The 21,579-nt window shown below is 37.4% G+C and overlaps 1 protein-coding gene across 5 annotated transcripts in view; it reads right to left on the reverse strand.

Annotated features, from left to right (window-relative positions):
• Positions 1-21,579, reverse strand: part of TENT2 (terminal nucleotidyltransferase 2) — a 75,053-nt gene that overhangs the window by 3,934 nt on the left and 49,540 nt on the right. For all 5 annotated transcript variants that reach the window (XM_033180174.1, XM_033180172.1, XM_033180170.1 and 2 more), the window contains 3 exons: positions 14,148-14,284; positions 2,844-2,935; positions 301-380 (listed from right to left, as the gene is read on the reverse strand). In XM_033180174.1, coding sequence (XP_033036065.1) covers positions 301-380; positions 2,844-2,935; positions 14,148-14,284 — 309 coding nt within the window. The remainder of the gene's footprint in view (positions 1-300; positions 381-2,843; positions 2,936-14,147; positions 14,285-21,579) is intronic.

A 21,579-nucleotide genomic window follows, 5' to 3' on the forward strand; every position in this document is an offset into this window, starting at 1 on the left:
GATGCAGTGAACTGATATTGTGCCACTGCACTCCAGCCTGGGCAACAGTGAAACTCCGTCTCAAAAAGAAAAGAGAAAATGCTTATTTCTATGAAAGTGAAAGCAATGTGAATAAAATTCACAGAGCCAGATCTCTTTGAAGGAAAAGTTTAACTAAATTCAAATAATAAGTTCCCTATCATGCTATATTAATGGATTCACAAAAGAGAAACCATTCTGTCCTATTACATATATATTTTCTCCTGTTTAAAGCATACTGGTCTACTAATGCTTCTAGGGTTGATCTAATGCATTGTTTACCTTTAAAAATTGATCCTTGATCATGTCAAATTTCTGCTTTTCATGCACTGCTCTGGCTGTATTTGTTCCATCAAAAGGTTCTGCAATGTTAAATGCACATGTACAGAAAACATTATTAAAATGAGAGCTACGGTTTCTTTTTTAGGTTTGACGTTGTCAATATGTGACAGTTTTTGACCTACAAAAATTGCAATTTCAGATGGGTCAGCCTAATATCTTTATTAGATTTATGTATACAGAAAAGCTTAATATACTATGAATTGCCTAATAAGTTAGATAAAATTCAAGGGAGAAGGTGATTAAAAATGAAAGTCATCAGCATAGGTGTGTTAAGTCTAAATCATAAATGTGTGTAAGGTTTCTGAAAAATTAGTGTCAAAGACCTACCCTTAGGAAAATAATAAAAGTCATCAAAAAGAAGAAAGCATTATATCTAAGAGAGGCAGTTAATGTTAAATATCACAGAAAGGTAACTTTAAATTTAATTTTAACTTAAAAGCCGATTTGTTCTTTGAAGGTAGAGGTTCAATACTGGAGAAAATGGAAGACAATGCAGGGAGTTATGGCCCAAGTGGACGGTTTAGAAAAAGATACAGTGGGCCGGGCGCGGTGGCTCAAGCCTGTAATTCCAGCACTTTGGGAGGCCGAGACGGGCGGATCACGAGGTCAGGAGATCGAGACTATCCTGGCTAACATGGTGAAACCCTGTCTCTACTAAAAAATACAAAAAAAGAAAAAAAAAAAAGAAAAAGATACAGTGAAGTCTGGCCAGACATGGTGGCTCACGCCTGTAATCCCAGCACTTTGGGAGGCCAAAGCGAGTGGATCACAAGGTCAAGAGATCGACATCATCCTGGCCGACATGGTGAAAGCCCATCTCTACTAAAAATACAAAAATTAGCTGGGCATGGTGGCGCACGCCTGTAGTTCCAGCTACTCGGGAGGCTGCGACAGGGGAATCATTTGAACCCGGGAGGTGGAGGTTGCAGTGAGCCGAGGTTGCACCACTGCACTCCAGCCTGGCAAAAGAGAGAGACTCCATCTCCAAAAAAAAAAAGAAAGAAAGAAAAAAGATACAGTGAAGTAACTTGCATGAGAAATTTGGCAGAAAAAGAAAAGAGAAAAAGAGAAAAGCAAACAGAAGACAGGAAAAAAGCAAAGGAACAGTTTTTATGTATGTGTGTCTCCAATATATATACCTTCCATGTTCACACCACCATCCCACTCACCCTTCACCCACAAGAGAGAAGAATACATATAGAGAGATAGGAAGAAACCAGAAGAGTACAAGGAAACTGAAGATCATAATGAGAAGACAAGGATAACTAAAGGCATCAGGAATGAGATGAAATGTCTAAAATAATGCCAGCAGTAGGTAAAATTACTAGCAATTAAGAATTTTAGCACTGAAAAAGGAGAAAAATGCCTAGAAGAACCAGTAGGACCAAATAAAGAGTATTTTTCAAGAATGAGAAGACCTATGTATGTATTAAAGCTGAAAGGGAAGGACTGGAGAGAGAAAGAATGAAGTTGTTGGTAAGAGGAAAGGTAACTGAGGGCAAAGACCTAGAAAAAGTATGGAAGAATAGGGAATCTGATGGAAAGGTCAAAACGTTAGATTTATCATATAATCTACACAGGTCCATAATTTTAAGTACTCTTTTTGCTTATTTTTTATTGCTTAGAAAGGCTATGTTAAAAAAGGAGTCTACTATCACAGTATTGTGGGGTTCTTTTCCTTAACAGAATAAGGTCATAAGCCAAATTGTACTGGATTGCATCATCACAGCACTTTAGAACAGTGTTTAGTATTCAACTGAACACAAGTAACTAAAATAATGTCCACCCAGTGCAATTTATTAGCACACCAAAGCAGGAGATTTAATTTCATATTCACAAACTCTTAAAATACTGCATATAATTCAAGATTAAAATATCCAAAATCTGATGTTTTCTACAAATGCTGATTCTCAACTACTTATACTTTTTAACCTCCAGATTTACAAAGGTCTTCAATTTAGCATCTATGAGAATAATTTTGTCCCCTGAAGTCAGTTTTCTACTCACTCAAAATGTCTCAAGGATATATTCAACTACATGTAAATTAATTTTAGAGAAGAAAATTTCTTCAGATCATTTAATTTTTAAAGCAAAATCAATTTCTATTTATAAAAGTCCAACTTGTACTAATATTTTAAGTGCAAAAGAATATAAAATAACTGATTGTATGTCAATATAAGAATCATATATAAAGATTCTATTTTCTTCCATCTGTAAGTCATGAAATTGTCCATCAACCACAAGAGGGATAAAGACAGCTTAAATTTTACCAACTAGAAAGGGTGAATGCCTAAAGTTTATGTTTATTATTTCTCACACCTACAAAATTTTAAATGATTTTTTTTAAATTAAAAATTTTAAACTAAAAGACTTACAAATCACTTCAGACATAAATGTATTACTTTTAACTGAAACACAGCTGAAATTACTCAAGTAATTCTGTTAGTACCATGATGATACGTGGATGGTAAACAGAAAACTACCTTCTACACAGATGTATTTATTTCTCCATTCAATACCATCAGGCCTCGGAATGGCTTTGGCTTCACGAACTGAAATCATTTGACTATTCCAGCTATAAGAAGAAAAACAGTAAACATGTTAACTATTTTCATAATTTCTCATATTATTTTTATTGTATCAATAGTAAGGCCTACCCCAATTTTCCTGTGGAACACTGAAACCTGTGCCCCAACCCTCAGCACCACAAGCCTTATTTCCCACGTCTATTTTATTTTCCACAACACTTATCATCTTCTAATAATTTGTTTCTTACATTTACTATTTATTACGTTATTCTTCATTGTGTCTCCCTCAAGTAGGAGGAAAGCTCCAAGATACTGGATATTTATCTATTTTTTTCACTCTTCACTTAGGAGAACAGTACACACCAGGTTTTCAACACATATTTCAACACATATGAAAAAATGAAGTAACTGGAAAAAATAAGAAAGTACAGGCTGGGTGCGGTGGCTCACACCTGTAATCTCACCACTTTGGAAGGCTAAGGTGGGTGGATCACGAAGTCAGGAGTTCAAGACCAGCCTGGCCAAGATGGTGAAACTCCATCTCTACTGAAAATACAAAAATTAGCTGGGCATGGTAGTGTGCACCTGTAGTCCCAGCTACTCGGGAGGCTGAGGCAGGGTAATCGCTTGAACCCGGGAGACGAATGTTGCAGTGAGCTGAGATCATGCCACTGCACTCCAGTCTGGAGAGAGGGTGAGACTCCATCTCAAAAAAAAAAAAGAAGAAGAAGAAAAAAAGAAAAGAAAGTACAAGCAAACAAAAAATAACAACTATGGTCATAGTTAACAACGCAGTAACAATCTGTTATTTGTTAAGAGGGAAGTAATCCTCTAGTGTTATCTTCTGGTACTGTTAAATAATTTTTGTTCAGGTACATCTTTATGTGTATGATTTGGGAGAAAATTTTGAAATTTTCCAATAGAAGTAGATGCTGTTTTAGGAAAGCAAAATTAATACTCTATGAAAATATACTTTATTGCTGTATATCAGATGCAGTTGTTAAGAGTAAAATTTTATTCAAGTAAACTAATTTCATCAGCGGGCCTGAAGGTAAACTGTCCAGTCTTTAGTATATACTCACTTTACATTTTTTAAAAAAGGTTTTTCTAACAGCAATTACAAGTATTTTCTTTTTTTCAAGGAACATTTTAAAGTATATGACTACCCAACTTGTATATGAGAGAAAAATAAATTTGAGGAACAGCTAACACCATTTTTTAAGCAGTATTTATCTTTCTCTACCATTTAAGACTATCGCTTGGGACCTTCCAACACCCTACACTTCTCCTCTATTTATCAGAAAGAGAATTTGTAGGAATATAATCATGGATCCTGTATGGCATTTGTTTATAGAAATTTGACTAATTTCTATATTAAATAAGCATGAAAAATCTTGCATCTTGTGAATTTTGATCCTTGTAAAGCACACTGAAAGTATAAATTTATTTTTGTTCTGATCAAGAGTAGTTTATAAATATTTTATAAAGAAAGCTTTAAGTTCTTTTAAAATATATATATCAGGATTTGTGCTTTTTAAAAATTAAGTGGGTTATCAAATGGAAATACTTAGTATTGGTTACAGGAAAATGTTTTAGATCCCTCATGTATTGCAGTTCCATTAGTACAGACTCCAAACAGAAAGACTACTCTGCTCTATTGTTTCAAATGTCTTTACTAAAAATCCAAAAATTAGCAGGTGTGGTGGCAAGCGCCTATAGTCCCAGCTACTCAGTAGGCTGAGGTGGAAGGATCACCAGAGCAATGGGAGGTTGGGGCTGCAGTAAGTTGTGATCATGCCAATGCACTCCAGCCTGGCTGACAAAGTGAGACCCCATCTTAAAAAAACAGAAAACAAAAAAATCCATACAAACGTTTCCAACAATTTTCTTACATTGTTTCTTTACAACAACAATGTAAAGAGGGGAGTTATATAACCACAAACCTGAAGCAAACAAGGTTACCTACTACAGTTTGCATCACTTCACTTTATACTAGTTAAGTCAAATTTATTAATAAAATGAATTTTCCCTTGAGACTATTTGTTTTCTAATAACAGCTTATAGGACAATTAAATCTGCAGAATTAAAATTGTAAACATTATTTTTACAAGGCATAGATTTATTTTTATCTTTCAGAAGAGTTTTAGAATATTGAAATACTATAGCCTGCTGTTAAATTACAACTTTTGTTTCCTTAAATCAAAAATTCTATCTTTATCACTATATGTCTATTAAAACAAATCCTGTTTTTTTTTTGTTTTTTTTTTTTTTTGAGACGGAGTCTCACTCTGTCACCCAGGCTGGAGTGCAGTGGCGTTATCTCGGCTCACTGCAACCTCTGCCTCCCGGGTTCACGCCATTCTCCTGCTTCAGCCTCCTGAGTAGCTGGGACCACAGGCGCCCGCCACCACGCCCTGCTAATTTTTGTATTTTTAGTAGGCAGGGTTTCACCATGTTAGCCAGGGTGGTCTCAATCTCCTGACCTCGTGATCCACCCGCCTCAGCCTCCCAAAGACTGGGATTACAGGCGTGAGCCACCGCGCCCGTCGACAAATCCTGATTTTACACTACATGCCACTACTTGGTTCTAAACTGGTCACAGAAACAGTATAAGATATATATTAATAGATATATTCATTTTATTGATCATCCCTTAGCAGATATTAAGTTTCAATGTACAATAAACCCAAATAATGCAGTTATTAAAATGATTGTATCATTTGAAGTGCTTCAAAAAGAAAAAAGAATATTTTGAATCACTACTATTTGGACTGATTCAATCTACTGCACTTTCAAAGAACTTTTAAATATTTCCAGATTGTTAAACATTTCAAATCATTAAAACATGACATAATTTTATACTCTTTGTACTCTAAAGGTGGATTTATTTATTTATATATTTTTTGAGACAGGGCTTTGTTGACAAGCCCAGGCTGGGGTACAGTGGCACAATCATGGCTCACTGCAACCTCAATCTCCTGGACTCAAACGGTCTTCCCAAGAGTTGAATTTAAATGGTAATTTAGAAATATCTTCCCTAAATATTTCATTCTTTAAAACACAGCCCATAACCTAAGCTTTCTATCATACTAACCTATTCTTGACCATAATTTGCTTGGCATGTAAAAATCTGTTATTGTCACTCAATAATTAAAGTGTAAAATAAGATACAGAATCGGGGCTTAATTTAATCTAAAATATGCTGATAATAAATGATAATCTTTTAAATATAAAACTGAGACAACTCATTATATCAGAAGCAAGTTAGGTCCTTGCTTCTTCTCTTCGATAATGTTAACAGACTGGCATTCATCAATAAACTCTCTTTAGCCATTCTTTTTATTCATTTATTAGTCAGAGTCTTGCTCTGTCACCCAGACTGCAGTTCAGTGGCACAATCCCAGCTCACTGCAACCTCCGTGCCTCCCAGGTTCAAGCAATTCTCCTGCCTCAGCCTCCCAAGTAGCTGGGACTACAAGCAACCATCACCACGCCTAGCTAATTTTTTTATTTCAGTAGATACGGTGTTTCACTATGTTGGCCAGGCTGGTCTCAAACGTTTGACCTCAAGCGATCTGCCCGCCTCAGCCTCCCGAGGTGCTAAGACTAGGCATGAGCCACTGCACCCAGCCCCATTCTTTTTGTGACCACAGAAAGTATTTTGAGGCAACTGATTAAATTGGAAATGCTGTCTTAAGTGACATAAAGAAAAAATCAAGTCTAATAAAGTCAAAATTATGAGTCTGATACCATATGGCTGTGTGTGTGTGTGTGTGTGTGTGTGTGTGTATATATATATAGAGAGACTAGTAACATTAAGTGAACAAATATATATAATTTTGTTTTATTGTTATGGGCTGGGAAGCAAATAGAAAGAAAACTTTGTTAGGAATTTCAAATGTCTTAGGTAGAGAAAATATTTTACTCTAATCCTAGAGTTCTGTTTTGACTGGTTTCTCATCTTCTACCTGAACCTTTAAATGTTAGTATTCATCAGGGCTCAGCCTCTTTGAATCTTCTAATGGTAGAGCACACATCTTAAGCTCCAATAATCTGATGTTTCTTTCCCAAATCCTTTCTCCGGCTCTGACCTTTCTATTAAGGTCCAGGCTAACATTTACAACCAGCTATTGGAAACTGTCACCTGGATGTCCTATAGGCATCTCTGTGCCCACATTTTCAAGACTGAATGTAATACATCCCATGCATGGTCAATTATGAAAATCACTCCCTTTCACATACTCTCAACTCTTACCCACTCTTGCTGCATTGAACTTAGTTGGCTGAAACACAACCCTGATTAAATCTACTCCAATTCTTTCCCACACAGCTGAACATGGGTGGAGAGATGCAATCACACAGACTGATCACACTTCAAATTCATGATCACTTAGCTAAAGAGGGCTCTTAATGTTACTTCCCCCAACCATACTGTCTTTCCATAGTTAATCCACCCTTTTACTCTAGTATATGACAATTCATACTTTCATCTTCTCAAATTTCCACCTTCACAATCATTACTAGTGCATGTCCATAACTCACTTCACTAAAAACTTAAAACAATTCAAAGGTAATTTCTACTAGCTCCAACCACATTGATTCAGCTACATTTACCTGTGTCCATATATTCTACTTTTGATCATTATTAATGAATTATCTGTGCTCCTATTCTATTTGTGCTCTAGATTCCAATCATTCTTACCTCAAACAAGTTTATTTCCAAAAATTTACTATGCCTTTCTCTGGTATCATCAATTTTTCATCAAGATGGGTTATTTCTCCTCTCTAACAATAAAAACAAAAACTGGACTCCACTTAACACTCTAATTTCTACACTTTTTCTGCTGTAGAGAATGAGTTACATTATCCATACTGAATTCTTCTCCCTCTGTCTTCTCTTGAGTCCACCAATAATGCTATGCTCTTTATCCCCATTATTCCACAGAAACTGTTCCTGTCAAGGGTCCAGAGGACTCCATATAGCTAAATACAATGGTCAACATTTAGTTCTCATCTTACTCAATCTATCAAAAAATAATGACACAGATAATCACTCCTTCCTCCTTAAAACATTTTTTTCTCCTTTGGATTCCAAGATACCACATTCCATTGGATTTCCTCCTATCTCAATGATTCTTTCTTCCTAGACTCATATATTAGTTCCTTCTCATCCTCAATCTCATTTTTATATCATCTATGTATTATGAAAAATTTCAAATACAAAAAAAAGTATAAAATTTAAAAACAATTCAACAAGTGTTAACATTCTGCCACATTTGCAGGTGTGTGTGTGTGTGTGTGTAGTTTGAACTGGACCACTCAGTAACCTGTACACCTCATGAAAGTTCATTTCTGTATCCTTCAGCATGTATCTCCTAAGAATAAAGCCATTCTCCTTTACAACACCAAAAGCAATTAGAAAATTAACAGTGACTCAAATACCTTTTATAGTTCCCCCACCCCAATCGGATTATAATCAAGGTTCATGCATTGTATATGACTGTTCCATCTCTTTAAATCTAATAAAGATCCCCTCACATTTTCCTTGTTTATTTTTTTTGAGATGAAGTCTCGCTCTGTCCCCCAGGCTGGAGTGCAGTTGCCCAGGCTGGAGTGCAATGGTGCTATTTCGGCTCACTGCAACCTCCGCCTCTTGGTGCTATCTCTGCTCACTGCAACCTCCGCCTCTTGAGTTCAAGTGATTCTCCTGCCTCAGCCTCCTGCATAATTGGGATTACAGGTACCTGCCACCATGCCTGGCTAATTTTTTAAATTTTAGTCGAGATGGGGTTTCACCATGTTGGTCAGGCTGATCTCCAACTCCTGACCTCATGATCCGCCCACCTCGATCTCCCAAAATGCTGGTATGACAGGCATGAGCCACCACACCCAGCCTTTGTTTGTTTTTTTTTTTTTTTTTTTTGAGACGGAGTCTTGCTCTGCCGCCCAGGCTGGAGTGCAGTGGCCGGCTCTCAGCTCACTGCAAGCTCCGCCTCCCGGGTTCACGCCATTCTCCTGTCTCAGCCTCCCGAGTAGCTGGGACTACAGGCGCCCGCCTCGTCGCCCGGCTAGTTTTTTGTATTTTTTAGTAGAGACGGGGTTTCACCGTATTAGCCAGGATGGTCTCGATCTCCTGACCTCGTGATCCGCCCGTCTCGGCCTCCCAAAGTGCTGGGATTACAGGCTTGAGCCACCGCGCCCGGCCTGTTTGTTTTTAATGATACTGACTTTTGAGGAGATTAGGCCAGGTATTTCCCAGAATGCCTACATTCTGTATTTGTCTGTCTGTTTATTGTGTCATTTAACAATACATATTCCTTTATCCCCTGCATTTCCTGTAAACTTCTTAACATTGGAGTACCCAATGCTTGGCTGTTTTCTCTTTTCCATCTATATATTCACTCCCTTGATTTTTTTCAAAGAGTTTCATAGCTTTAAATACCATCTACCTGGTGACAACTCCCAAATATTTAGCTCTGTGGCCTGTCTCCTGATTCTAGGCTTATATATCCAACTGTCTACTCAATATCTCCACTTGAATATCTTGAAGTTATCTCAATCTTAAAATGATAAACAAATTCAGTAAAGCTGCAACAAAACCAGCATGGGACTGGCATAAAAACAGACACACAGACCAATGTAACAGAATAAAGAACACCAAAATAAATCCATACACCTACAGTGAACTCATTTTCAACAAAGGTGCCAAGAACATACGCTAGGGAAAGCAAAGTCTCTTCAACAAATAGTGCTGGGAAAACTTGATACCCATATGCAGAAGAATGAAACTAGAACCCTCTCTCTCGACATATACAAAAATCAAACCAAAATGGATTGAAGACTTCAATTTAAGACCTCAAATTATGAAACCATCACAAGAAAACACTAGGGAAACTCTCCAGGACATTGGTATGGGCAAAGGTTTCTTAAGTAATACTCCACAAGCACAGGCAACCAAAGCAAATGGACAAATGGGATCACATCAATTTAAAAAGCTTCTGCACAGCAATCAATCAACAAAGTGAGGAGACAAACCCACAGAATGAGAGAAAATATTTGCAAACTATTCATCTCACAAAGGATTAATAGCCAGAATATATAAGGAGCTTAAACAACTCTATAGGAAAAAATCTAATAATTCAATTACAACACGGACAGAAGATCTCAACAGATATTTCTCAAAAGAAGGCACACAAAGAACAAACAGGTATATGAAAAGGTGCTCAACATCACTGATCATCAGACTTAGGCAAATCAAAAGTACAATGAGGTGTCATCTCAGCCCACTTAAAATGGCTTTTATCCAAAAGACAGGCAACAATGAATGCTGGCAAGGAAACCCTCATACCCTGTTGATGGGAATGTAAATTAGTACAATCACTATGAAGAACAGTTTGGAGGTTTCTCCAAAACTAAAAGTAGAACTACCATATGATCCAGCAATCTCACTCCTAGGCGTATACCCAAATGAAAGAAAATCAGGATACTGAAGACGTATCTGCACTCCCATGTTTTTGTAACACTATTCCCAATAGCCAAAATTTAGAAGGAACTTAAGTGTCCATCAACAGAGGAATGGATAAATAAAATGTGGTACTTATACATAATAGAGTACTATTGAGCCATACAAAAGAATGAGATCCTGTCATCTGCAACATCATGGATGGAATTGGAGGACATGAAGTGAAACAAGCCAGACACAGAAAGACAAACTTCACATGTTCTCGGTTATCTGCGGGATCTAAAAATTAAAACAACTGAACTCATGGAGATATGAGACTAGAATGATGGTTACCAGAGGCTGGGAAGAGCGGTGGCAGGGAGAGGGGAAGTGGGGATGGTTAATGACCACAAGAAAATAGAACGAATAAGATACATATTTGATAACACAACTGGGTGACTATAGTCAATAATAATTTAATTGTACATTTAAAAATAACTAAAACAGGATAACTGAATTGTTTGTAATGAAAACGATAAATGCTTGAGGTGATGGATACCCAATTTACCCTGATGTGATTATTATGCACTGTAGGCCTATATCAAAATATCTCACATACCCTATAAATATACAAACCTACTATGTACTCACAAAAAGCAAAAAATAAAATGGAAGTATTTCAGCAGCAAGGTGTAAGTGAAGTAGGTAAGAAAAATAGTAATTTTTTTTTTTTTTTGAGACAGGGTCTCGCTCTATTGTCCAGGCTGGAGTGCACTGGAGCAATCTGAGCTCACTGTAACCCCCGCCTCCCTGGTTCAAGCGATTCCTGTGCCTCAGCCTCCCAAGTAGCTGGGATTACAGGCATGTGCCACCACGCCTGGCTGATTTTTGTATTTTTAGTAGAGAGGAGGTTTTGCCATGGTCATGTTGCCCAGGCTGGTCTCAAACTTCTGGGCTCAAGTGATCTCCCCTCCATGGCCTCTCCAAGTGCTGGGATTACAGACATGAGCTACCATACCCAGCCAAAAAATAGTAATTTTTAAATGACCATATAAAACTTCCGCAACATTTATACCATATACTCAAGCATCCCTTAACAGTCACTTAATGTTTTGTCTTTCAGAAAAAAGAACTTTTGGCTAGGCGCAGTGGCTCACACCTGTAATCCTAGCAGTTTTGGAGGCTGAGGTGGGTGGATAACTTGACCTCAGGAGTTTAAGACCAGCCTGGCCAATATGGTGAAACCCCATCTCTATTAAAAATACAAAAAAAAAAAAAAAATTAGCCAGGCATGGTGGCATGCGCCTGGAATCCCAGCTACTCGGGAGGCTGAGGCAGAACTCCTTGAACCCAGGAGGCGGAGGTTGCAGTGAGCTGAGATCACACCACTGCCTGCACTCCAGCCTGGGCAACAGAGCAAGACTCTGTCTCAAAAAAAAAAAAAGAAAGAAAGAAAAGAAAAAAAGGACCTTTTAAATGATTACCTCAAAGTTCAGAAGAAATCCTTATTGCCATTTTTAACAATTGCCATAATTCTTTTATACAGCATCTAGTTTATTACCATGACTACATTCTTGGCTGTGATCCCACAGTCACATTTCTGAAAATATCTCCTATGAAATGACAAATGTACTGTACTATATGGTGAAGTTCTGAAACCTCTTTCCAAGCATCAGCATCATGTGACCCAGCAGACTAGTTTCCTTTAATATTAAATTAACATATAAACCTACACATCTACTATCTTGTTTCTGTTCAACAAAGCAGGTGATATTCAAGGTATTTGTATACAGATGCTCTAATCCTACACTATACATAGGAGAAATAAATCTTTCTTCTGTGAATCCTTTCCCCTCTCCACAAACATCCCCCAGTCCCTAATTTATATAACATAATAAACAATGTCAATACAGTCTAACAATTAAGAATGTAGTTTTGGAGTCCAGCTTGAAAGTGAATCCCAACTCACCCACAATCTAGCTGTAGATTGCCATGGACAAGTTTCATGTACACAAATTCCCTAAGCTTGACAGAGGTTATTGTGAGGATTAACTGAAATCAAGGGAATCACTCAGCTTACTACAGCACACTAGATAAATTCTTACTAAACATTAGCTATTGTTATTGCAATATCTTAAAGAGAACTCTAGAATAACCATTAAACCTTTACAGTCCATTTATGTACTACGTCTCATCCAGTCTTTAATCTTTCCTCATCTTTATATAAATGAAAGCTCCGTGGCTGAGCACGGTGGCTCACACTTGTAATCCCAGCACTATGGGAGGCTGAGGCGGGCAGATCACTAGGTCAGGAGTTCGAGACCAGCCTGGCCTATATGGTGAAACTCCATCTCTACCAAAAATACAAAAATTAGCCAGGTGTGGTGACGGGTGCCTGTAGTCCCAGCTACTCGGGAGGCTGAGGCAGGAGAATCGCTTGAACCCGGGAGACGGAGGTTGCAGTGAGCCAACATCGCACCACTGCACTATAGTCTGGACAACAGAGTGAGACTCCATCTCAAAAAATAAATAAATAAATAAAAGCTCTTACCTTTTTATACTTGTAAGTATCATAGTTAAGTGTGAATTCTGTGTCAAAACTATCTGAAATACTACTTTTCTTTTTTTTTTTTTTGAGACAGTTTCGCTCTTGTTGCCCAGGCTGGAGCATAATGGCGCAATCTCGGCTCAGTGCAACCTCCACCTCCCAGGTTCAAGTGATTCTCCTGCCTCAGCCTCCCGAGTAGCTGGGATTACAGGCATGTGCCACCATACCTGGCTAATTTTGTATTTTTTAGTAGAGACGTGGTTTCTCCATGTTGGTCAGGCTGGTCTCGAACTCCCAACCTCAGGCAATCCACCCAGCTTGGCCTCCCAAAGTGCTGGGAATACAGGCGTGAGCCACTGCACCCAGCCTGAAATACTACTCTTATTAGCTATGTGATCTTGGAGCACGTTACTTCCCCGCTCTCTATGCTTCACTGGTAAAATGGGCATAATATATCACACAGATAACAATTATGTAAATGGAATGAAATGATAAATATAAACAATAATATAATAAATATGTTTAGAACCATTTTCCCACCTAGTAATAGCAATTTATTATTATTACTATTATTATTCCCCTATGCAAACTTCTTCAAAGTGGTCTACAGTGGTAACTGTACCTGCCTCTAATACTGTACAATTTCTAAATCTTCTCTCTTCCTCCCTCAAGCTTTTCCAGATTGATCAGAGGAGCTGCAAATAACTCCTAACTCCACCCTATCTGAACTTAGAACTCACATAAGAACTTTTAGTTCTGTCCAGCCTGATTATATATTCTTTGTTTCATGTTTACATATCATCTTCAAAAAAGAAAAAACAAAACGACACATTCCTTGATTTTTATATCATACTAACACAACTATTTATGAAGATGCCAAGTATTAAACAGATCTTTATTAGTCTGTCTTAGCAGTGTTTTTTACTATACATTTTAAGTTTACAGAAAATGGATGTTCCAAACTACACAGAACCTGCACAGGACCAACACATAGGGCCTATCACTATTGAAATCAACTAAAACTGGGCTTACTGGACTATAAATGTATTTATTAGCTAAGAATATAAAATCTATTAAGCTTCTAATAATTCACTGTCATGGAAGAAATTTTATAAACTATACATTTCTGGACAACTTGACAGCACTAGAAGTGACAAATATAGCTTCTGACCAAATCTGTAGCATTCACTTATATATATTCATATTCACATATATATATATACACACACATATATGTAAATGAACAAACACAATTTCAAGTTTTACTTACTCAAATTCTGTAGCATAATATTTAAGAAAGCCCAGTAAGAGGTCCCCGAGGTTTGATTCATTCTTTGAGAGGTAAGGAGGAACATTACATGGAGCTTGATGTACAAGGTGCAGCTGTATAGCAGGACTAAAAGATTCCTGTCAAAAAGAAGGGGAAAAAATGTAAAGCCATTTAAAACAGACACTAAGAAACTTTATAAATCCTGAACTAGGCTCCTCTTTGAAAAAGAGAGAAGAAATTTTCTCTACATTGGCAATTTGGAAACCTGAAATTTTTCTTCCACTAAAGACTTCACCAGTATTTGCAGTAGGCCAGAATGTACCTGAAAAACTAACAATCTAATCCTTGGCTTGAGTACAGCACTCAGTTAACCGAACAGATGGCTATTTAGCAAAAGATTTTCTAACTCATAAATAAAGCCTTACTGTGCATACCAAGATTCTACCCAATACCATATAGATTTCTTCATAAAGGTTATCTCATTCTTAATAATTCCTACAAGGAGCAGTATATGTATAAAGTCTATATCAAGCACAAAGTAAGAGTTTTTTCTGTCACTTCAAACTTCTCTCAAAGGCCGTAAGAGTACCCTTAATATAGAAATACTACTTATACTAATTTTAAGATTTTATAAATTTTGCTTTGTTTCTGTATCTTAGATGGAAGAGGAGATGGTTCAACCTGAATTAAGCTTGAAAAGACAAAGAAGGCAGGGAAAATAAGATAGGAAGCATACCAACAAGCAATATTCAGCAAGCTTTTACCATAATATTTATAAAAGAGGATATCATTTGCCTGAAATCCAGGAACAAAGACACCTTTTAGAAAGAATACTAATGGGTACTTATCCTGTTTTCCTATGTTATGCCATTCATTTTCATATTCATCTTTCCTCTATTAACATCAAGTTCTGGCTCTCAAATATACTAAATGTACTATATAAATTATCAAGTCATTTATATACATCAATTAGAAAATAATACAAGATAATTTGCACAGTGCCATCAGGGATGGTTTTCTGTATTTCTTTCTCCACTGCTGTCAGAACAGAAATGAATTTTTTTTTTTTGGTAAAAAAAAAAAAAAAAAAGCAATTAGTTAAGACAGCAGAATGACAACTACAGTTAAGATTCCAAACTACCTATTTAACCCTGGGCTTATAGATACTAATGTAATTAAAGACATCTAGATAATGCCAAGTTAAAAAATGGAGAATCTCCGGACAGGTGCAGTGGCTCACGCCTGTAATCCCAGACTGTGGGAGACCGAGGTGGGCAGATCATGAGGTCAGGAGATCGAGACCATCCTGGCTAACACAGTGAAACCCCATCTCTACTAAAAATACAAAAAATCAGCCAGGCATGGTGGCGGGTGCCTATAGTCCCAGCTACTTGGGAGGCTGAGGCAGGAGAATGGCATGAACCTGGGAGGCAGAGCTTGCAGTGAGCTGAGATCGCGCCGCTGCACCCCAGCCTGGGCGACAGCGAGACAAAAAAAAAAAAAAAAAAAAAAGGAGAATCTCTGAACAATGGTAGTAGAGAAATAGCAGTGCATCATTCAATGCTAGTGCCCCCAAAATATGAATAAAAACAAAGGAGCAGGAAAATAAAAATACCTCCCTCCCTTGTTCCATTACCTATAATTCTATCAATAATTGTTAACTACCAAGAAGTGATTACCTTTCTCTTGGAATAAAAATTCTATTCCAACCAAATTCATAAAGTTGATACTCCTCAACATGGGACTTTCCCCTTACATTCTAACAGCTGTAGTATTAATTGCATTTTAAAATTCAAGTAGAAATTTTAAAAAGAGGAGGGTGTAGGAAAGAAACCTCAATTAGTAAAGACTAAAGGCAGAAGGAAGCACAGATGCAGTGCCTCTATTACCCTTTAACTCTTACTTGTTAGGTATAAAATTGAACTTAGGGCAACAATATTTAAAATTATAAAATTTAAATGTTATTTTCTGGCAAATCAAACAAAAGGTATAATGTAGATCAAATAAGTACGTCACTGTTTAATAGCTCCTGCTCTGAAAGCTTCTTACTAATTTTGATTCCTAGCACCAAACACAATTAGCATTCAATTTGTGAACTGAATATGCTAAAACAGAAGTCACTTTCTTATCTGAAGTTTAAAAAATGATTGTACCTCCTGTAAAATTTTTATTTTGTTCAATAATTTAAAGAAAAAGGTCAGCAATTATGACATTAAGAAATGAAGAGTCATGAGTTCCACTCCATTAAAATGCTGAATGACCTCAGACCAACAATTTGGCCAGTCTTCTCTTAGCTCCACTGTTTCATGGTCATACACAAAAAGAATCAGGTCATGCTTATTGAGGGAGAACTGAAGCAGAAATCCAAACCAAAACTAAAACAGATAAGGACACCTAAAAGCAGCTACCAGTAAATAGTAATTCTATCTATCCTTAAGAAATCCCCTAAGCCAGGCATGGTGGCTCAAGCCTGTAATCCCAGCACTTTGGGAGGCTAAGGCAGAAGGATCAATCTTTGGACAATTAAGCACTTTCTGAAATAAGTTAGACTGGCTAATCTTCTATATGGAAACTGTTCTTTAAAATCTTAAGTGAAAGATGATCACTTTCCATCTCCAGGCAAACAAAGAAATTTAGGTGATTATCAAATAAAATAAATTAAGTATAATTTCACAGCAATATGAATTATGAAATCCTTGAGTCCAGGAGTTTGAGACCAGCTTAGGCAACTTACTGACACCCCATCTCTAAAAAAAATAGAAAGATTAGCTGGGCATGGTGATGCATTGCTGTCGTCCCAGGTACTCAGAAGGCTGAGGCACGAGAAACGACTGAGTCTAGAGGGCTCATCATTGCACCACTGCACTCCAGCTTGGGCAAGACCTTATCTCAAAAAAAGAAAAAGAAAAAGAAAACCCCAGTTTTTAGTGAACATTCACATTACAGAAAGATTCTTTGCTTTAAAATTTCAACAAAGAGGCCGGGCGCGGTGGCTCAAGCCTGTAATCCCAGCACTTTGGGAGGCCGAGACGGGCGGATCACGAGGTCAGGAGATCGAGACCATCCTGGCTAACATGGTGAAACCCCGTCTCTACTAAAAATACAAAAACTAGCCGGGCGACATGGCAGGCGCCTGTAGTCCAGCTGCTTGGGAGGCTGAGGCAGGAGAATGGCGTAAACCCAGGAGGCGGAGCTTGCAGTGAGCTGAGACCCGGCCACTGCACTCCAGCCTGGGCGGCAGAGCGAGACTCCGTCTCAAAAAAAAAAAAAAAAAAATTTCAACAAAGAATTTTTTTAAGGCCGGACGCAGTGGCTCATGCCTGTAATCCCAGCACTTTGGGAGGCCGAGGTGAGTGGATCCCTTGAGGTCAGGAGTTGGAGACCAGCCTGGCCGACATGGTGAAACCCGGTCTCTACTAAAAATACAAAAACTAGCTGGACATGGTGGTGGATGCCTGTAATCCCAGCTACTCAGGAGGCTGAGACAAGACAATCGCTTGAACCCAGGAGGTGGAGGTTGCAGTAAGCCAAATCCATGCCACTGTACTCCAGCCCAGCCTGGGTAACAGAGCAAGACTCCATCTCAAAAAAAAAAAAAAAAAAAAAATTCTTTAAAAGGGAGCTTCCCCACTGTAGTTAAGTATTAAGAAAAATACACGCTATTTCAGATAGGACAAAGGGGTTCAGAACTTTAATATTTTAGAAAGTACATAAAGAGCAACCAAAAAGTCAAAGAGAAAGAAAGCAGCCTTAAAATTACAAAGTAAGTCCACAGAATAGCAATTAAACTGATAAACATCCATCTCTTTAATAAATACATTTTTGGGTTACAAATTTTTACTGTTGCTTGTGTGCCTATATAGAGGGAAGATTTATTATATTTTTTAGGTTATTCTGGGCTTCTGATAATCAAATGTATAACGTATTAACTCCTGAAAACATTTACAAATGATTTTTAAATGCTGATCCTTTAGAAGACACGTAATCTTTCATTTCTCTTCAAGTTAAAAAAATTAAATAGAAAACCCCTTGAAAAACATCTGAGAACTCTCACCGCTTCTGCTCATCAAACTGTCTTTAACAATGGCAAAAATACCTTTTGCCAGATTCCATCATTTTTTCTGAGACTGTCCCATGATGTCTTATGTTACCTTCAAAGTCTGAAATTTGGACAATTAAGTGCTTTCCAGAATAAGTTAGACTGGCTAACCTTCTATCTGAAAACTGTTCTTTAAATGATGAAAGGCTTAAGTCAAAGATGATCACTTTCCATCTCCAGGTAAATAGAAATTTAAGTTATTAAAAGAGATTAAGCATAATTTCCTAACAATATGAATTATGAGACCCTAGAAATATATGTTAAGGAAGGTTACAAGGAAAAGAAAAACTGATAGGGAATAGTTCTGCCTGAAAAGAAGAACTAAGTGATATCTTCAAGTTTCTGCAAAGCTATCTGAATTGCACGCAGGTAAGTCATCATTAATCTGGTGATGTATGTTAAAGATTGATCATAAAATTTCCTTTAATTATATCTGACTTCAGATTTAAAAGTTGTGATATCAATGTAAGTAACATAAAGTAGAGGTACTATAATGAAGAGATTAAAAGCATTAACTTTGAAGTCAGACTGAAGTATGAAGCATTACCCTTCTACTAGCTTCAAGCATTTAAACAAGTTACCTAGCTTTCCTCAGCTTCGTCATTTATAATACAAGAAAAGGAAAAATACTCAGATGGTTGTTGTAAGGATTTATTAACTGTTTAGTATATGCCACATGTCATTATTATTGCAAATTTATACAATGCAGTGTGGTTACCTTCTGAAATTTTTCACGTATTATTTCCAAATTAACTTTTCTATGTTTTCAAAATTCAAGTAGTGCCAACTTTAAAACAATGTTTTGTAACCATTAAAAAAAAAAAAATCTACACCAAAATTTTTTAATCTTTTTTTTTTTTTTTTGAGACAGAGTCTCGCTCTGTCGCCCAGGCTGGAGTGCAGTGACGTGATCTCAGCTTACTGCAGTCTCTGCCTCCCGGGTTCAAGCGATTCTTCTGCCTTAGCCTCTTGAGTAGCTGGGACTACAGGGGCATGCCACCACACCCGACTAATATTTGTATTTTTAGTAGAGATAGGGTTTGACCATGTTGGCCAGGATGGTCTCGATCTCATGACCTCGTGATCCACTCGCCTCAGCCTCCCAAAGTGCTGGGATTACAGGCGTGAGCCACCGTGGCTGGCTAAATCTTTTCAAAGGTATTCATTTATAGCCTGTTTCAGGTAATTCATCAATCCCTTCATCATATTAGGTCAATTTTTAAAAAGAAAAAAGTCATTATACATACGTGTATACAACTGTCCCTCGGTATTCCCAGGCAACTGGTTCCAGGGCTCCAGGGGATGCTCAAGTCCCTTATATGAAATGGTTAAGTATTTGCATATAACCTATGTACATCCTCTCATATACTTTAAATCATCTCTAGATTACTTACAATACCTAATACAACTACAAATAGTTGTTACACTATGTTTTTTCATTTGTATTATTTTTATTGTTGTATTTTTATTTTTCCTGAATATTTCTGATGTGTGGACTGTTGAATCCATGGACGCATAACCCACATATAGAGGGTCAACCGTATATATACAGGCACACCTCGTTTTGTTGCGCTTCGCTTTACTGTCCTTTGAAGATACTGCAATTTTTACAAATTGAAGGTTTATGGCAACACTGCAGCTAGCAAGTCTATCAGCAGAGCCATTTTTCCAGCAGCATGCACTCACTTCAGGTCTCTGTGTTACACTCTGGTAATTCTCGTATTTCAAACTTTTTCATTATTATTATATGTTATGGTGATCTGTGATCAGTAATATTTAATGTTACTACTGTAATTGTTTTGGAGTGTCACAAATGGTATCCGCTAAGACTGCAAACTTAATCAACAAATGTTATGTGTATTCTGATTGCTCCACTGACTGGCAGGCAATTCCCCTGTCCCTCTCCCCCTACTTGGGCCTCCCTATTCTCCGAGACACAACAATACTGAAATTAGACCAAATAACAACCCTACAATGGCCATCCAAGTGAAAGGAAAAGTCACACATCTCTCACTTTAAATGGAAAGACATGACTAAGCTTAATGAGGAAGTCATGTTGAAAGCCAATACAAGCCAAAAGGTAGGGCTCTTGCACCAATGACAGCCACGCTGTGAATGCAAAGGAAAAGTTCTTGAAGGAAATTTGAAGTACTACTCCAGTGAACGCATCAATGATAAAAAAGCAAAACAGCCTTATTGCTGATATGGAAAGTTTCATTGGTCTGGATAGATCAAACAACCAAAACATTTCTTTAAGCCAAAACCTAACCAGAGCAAGACTCTAACTCTCTTCAATTCTGTGAAAGATGAGAGAGGTGAGGAAGCTGCAGAAGAAAAGTTGGAAGGTAGCAGAGGCTGGTTATGAGGTTTAAGGAAAGATGCTATTTACATAACATAAAATTACAAAGTGAAACAGCAAATGCTTAGCTAGAGCAAGTTATCCAGAAGTTATCTCGCTAAATTAACATGGCTACACTGAACAACAGATGAATGCGGCTACATTAAATAGCAGATTTTTCAGTGTAAATGGCAGCCTTCTATTCAAAGATGCTATCTAGAACCTTCACAGCTACAGAGGAGACATCAATGCCTGGCTTCAAGGTTTCAAAGGACAAGCTGACTCTTGTTAGGGGCTAATGCAGCTGGTGACTTTAAGTTGAAGCCAATGCTTATATACCATTCCAAAATCCCAGGGCCCTTAAGAATGATGCTACATTTACTCTGCCAGTGCTCTATAAATGGAACAACAAAGCCTTGATGACAACACATCTCTTTACAACATGGTACACTGAACATTTTAAGCCCACTGTTGAGACCTACTACTACTGCTCATTGACAGTGCACCTAATCATCAAAGAGCTCTGATGGGGATGTACAAAGAGGTTAATGTTTTCATGCCTGCTAACACAACATCCATTCTACAGCCCAAGGATGATGGAGTAATTTTCATTTTCAAGTATTATTATGTAAGACATACATTTCACAAGGCTATAACTACCACAGATAGTGATTCCATTGATGGATCTGGACAAAGTACATTGAAACCCTTCTGGAAAAAAAGTCACCATTCTAGATACTATTCAAAACAGTCGTGATTCACAGGAGGTCAAAATGTCAACATTAACAGAAGTTTAAAAGAAGTTAATGCCAATCCTTTTGGATGACTTTGAGAGGTTCAAGACTTCAGTGGAGGAAGTAATTGCAGATGTGGTGAAAACAGCAAGAGAATTAGAATTAGCAGTGGAACCTGAAGATATGACTGAACTGCTGTAATTTCACGATAAAACTTTAACAGATGAAGTTCTGCTTCTTATGGATGAGCAAAGAAAAGCA

The sequence above is a fragment of the Trachypithecus francoisi genome, unplaced genomic scaffold, assembly GCF_009764315.1.
Source record: "Trachypithecus francoisi isolate TF-2019V2 unplaced genomic scaffold, Tfra_2.0 Lachesis_group2, whole genome shotgun sequence".
Taxonomy (NCBI): Eukaryota; Metazoa; Chordata; class Mammalia; order Primates; family Cercopithecidae; genus Trachypithecus; species Trachypithecus francoisi.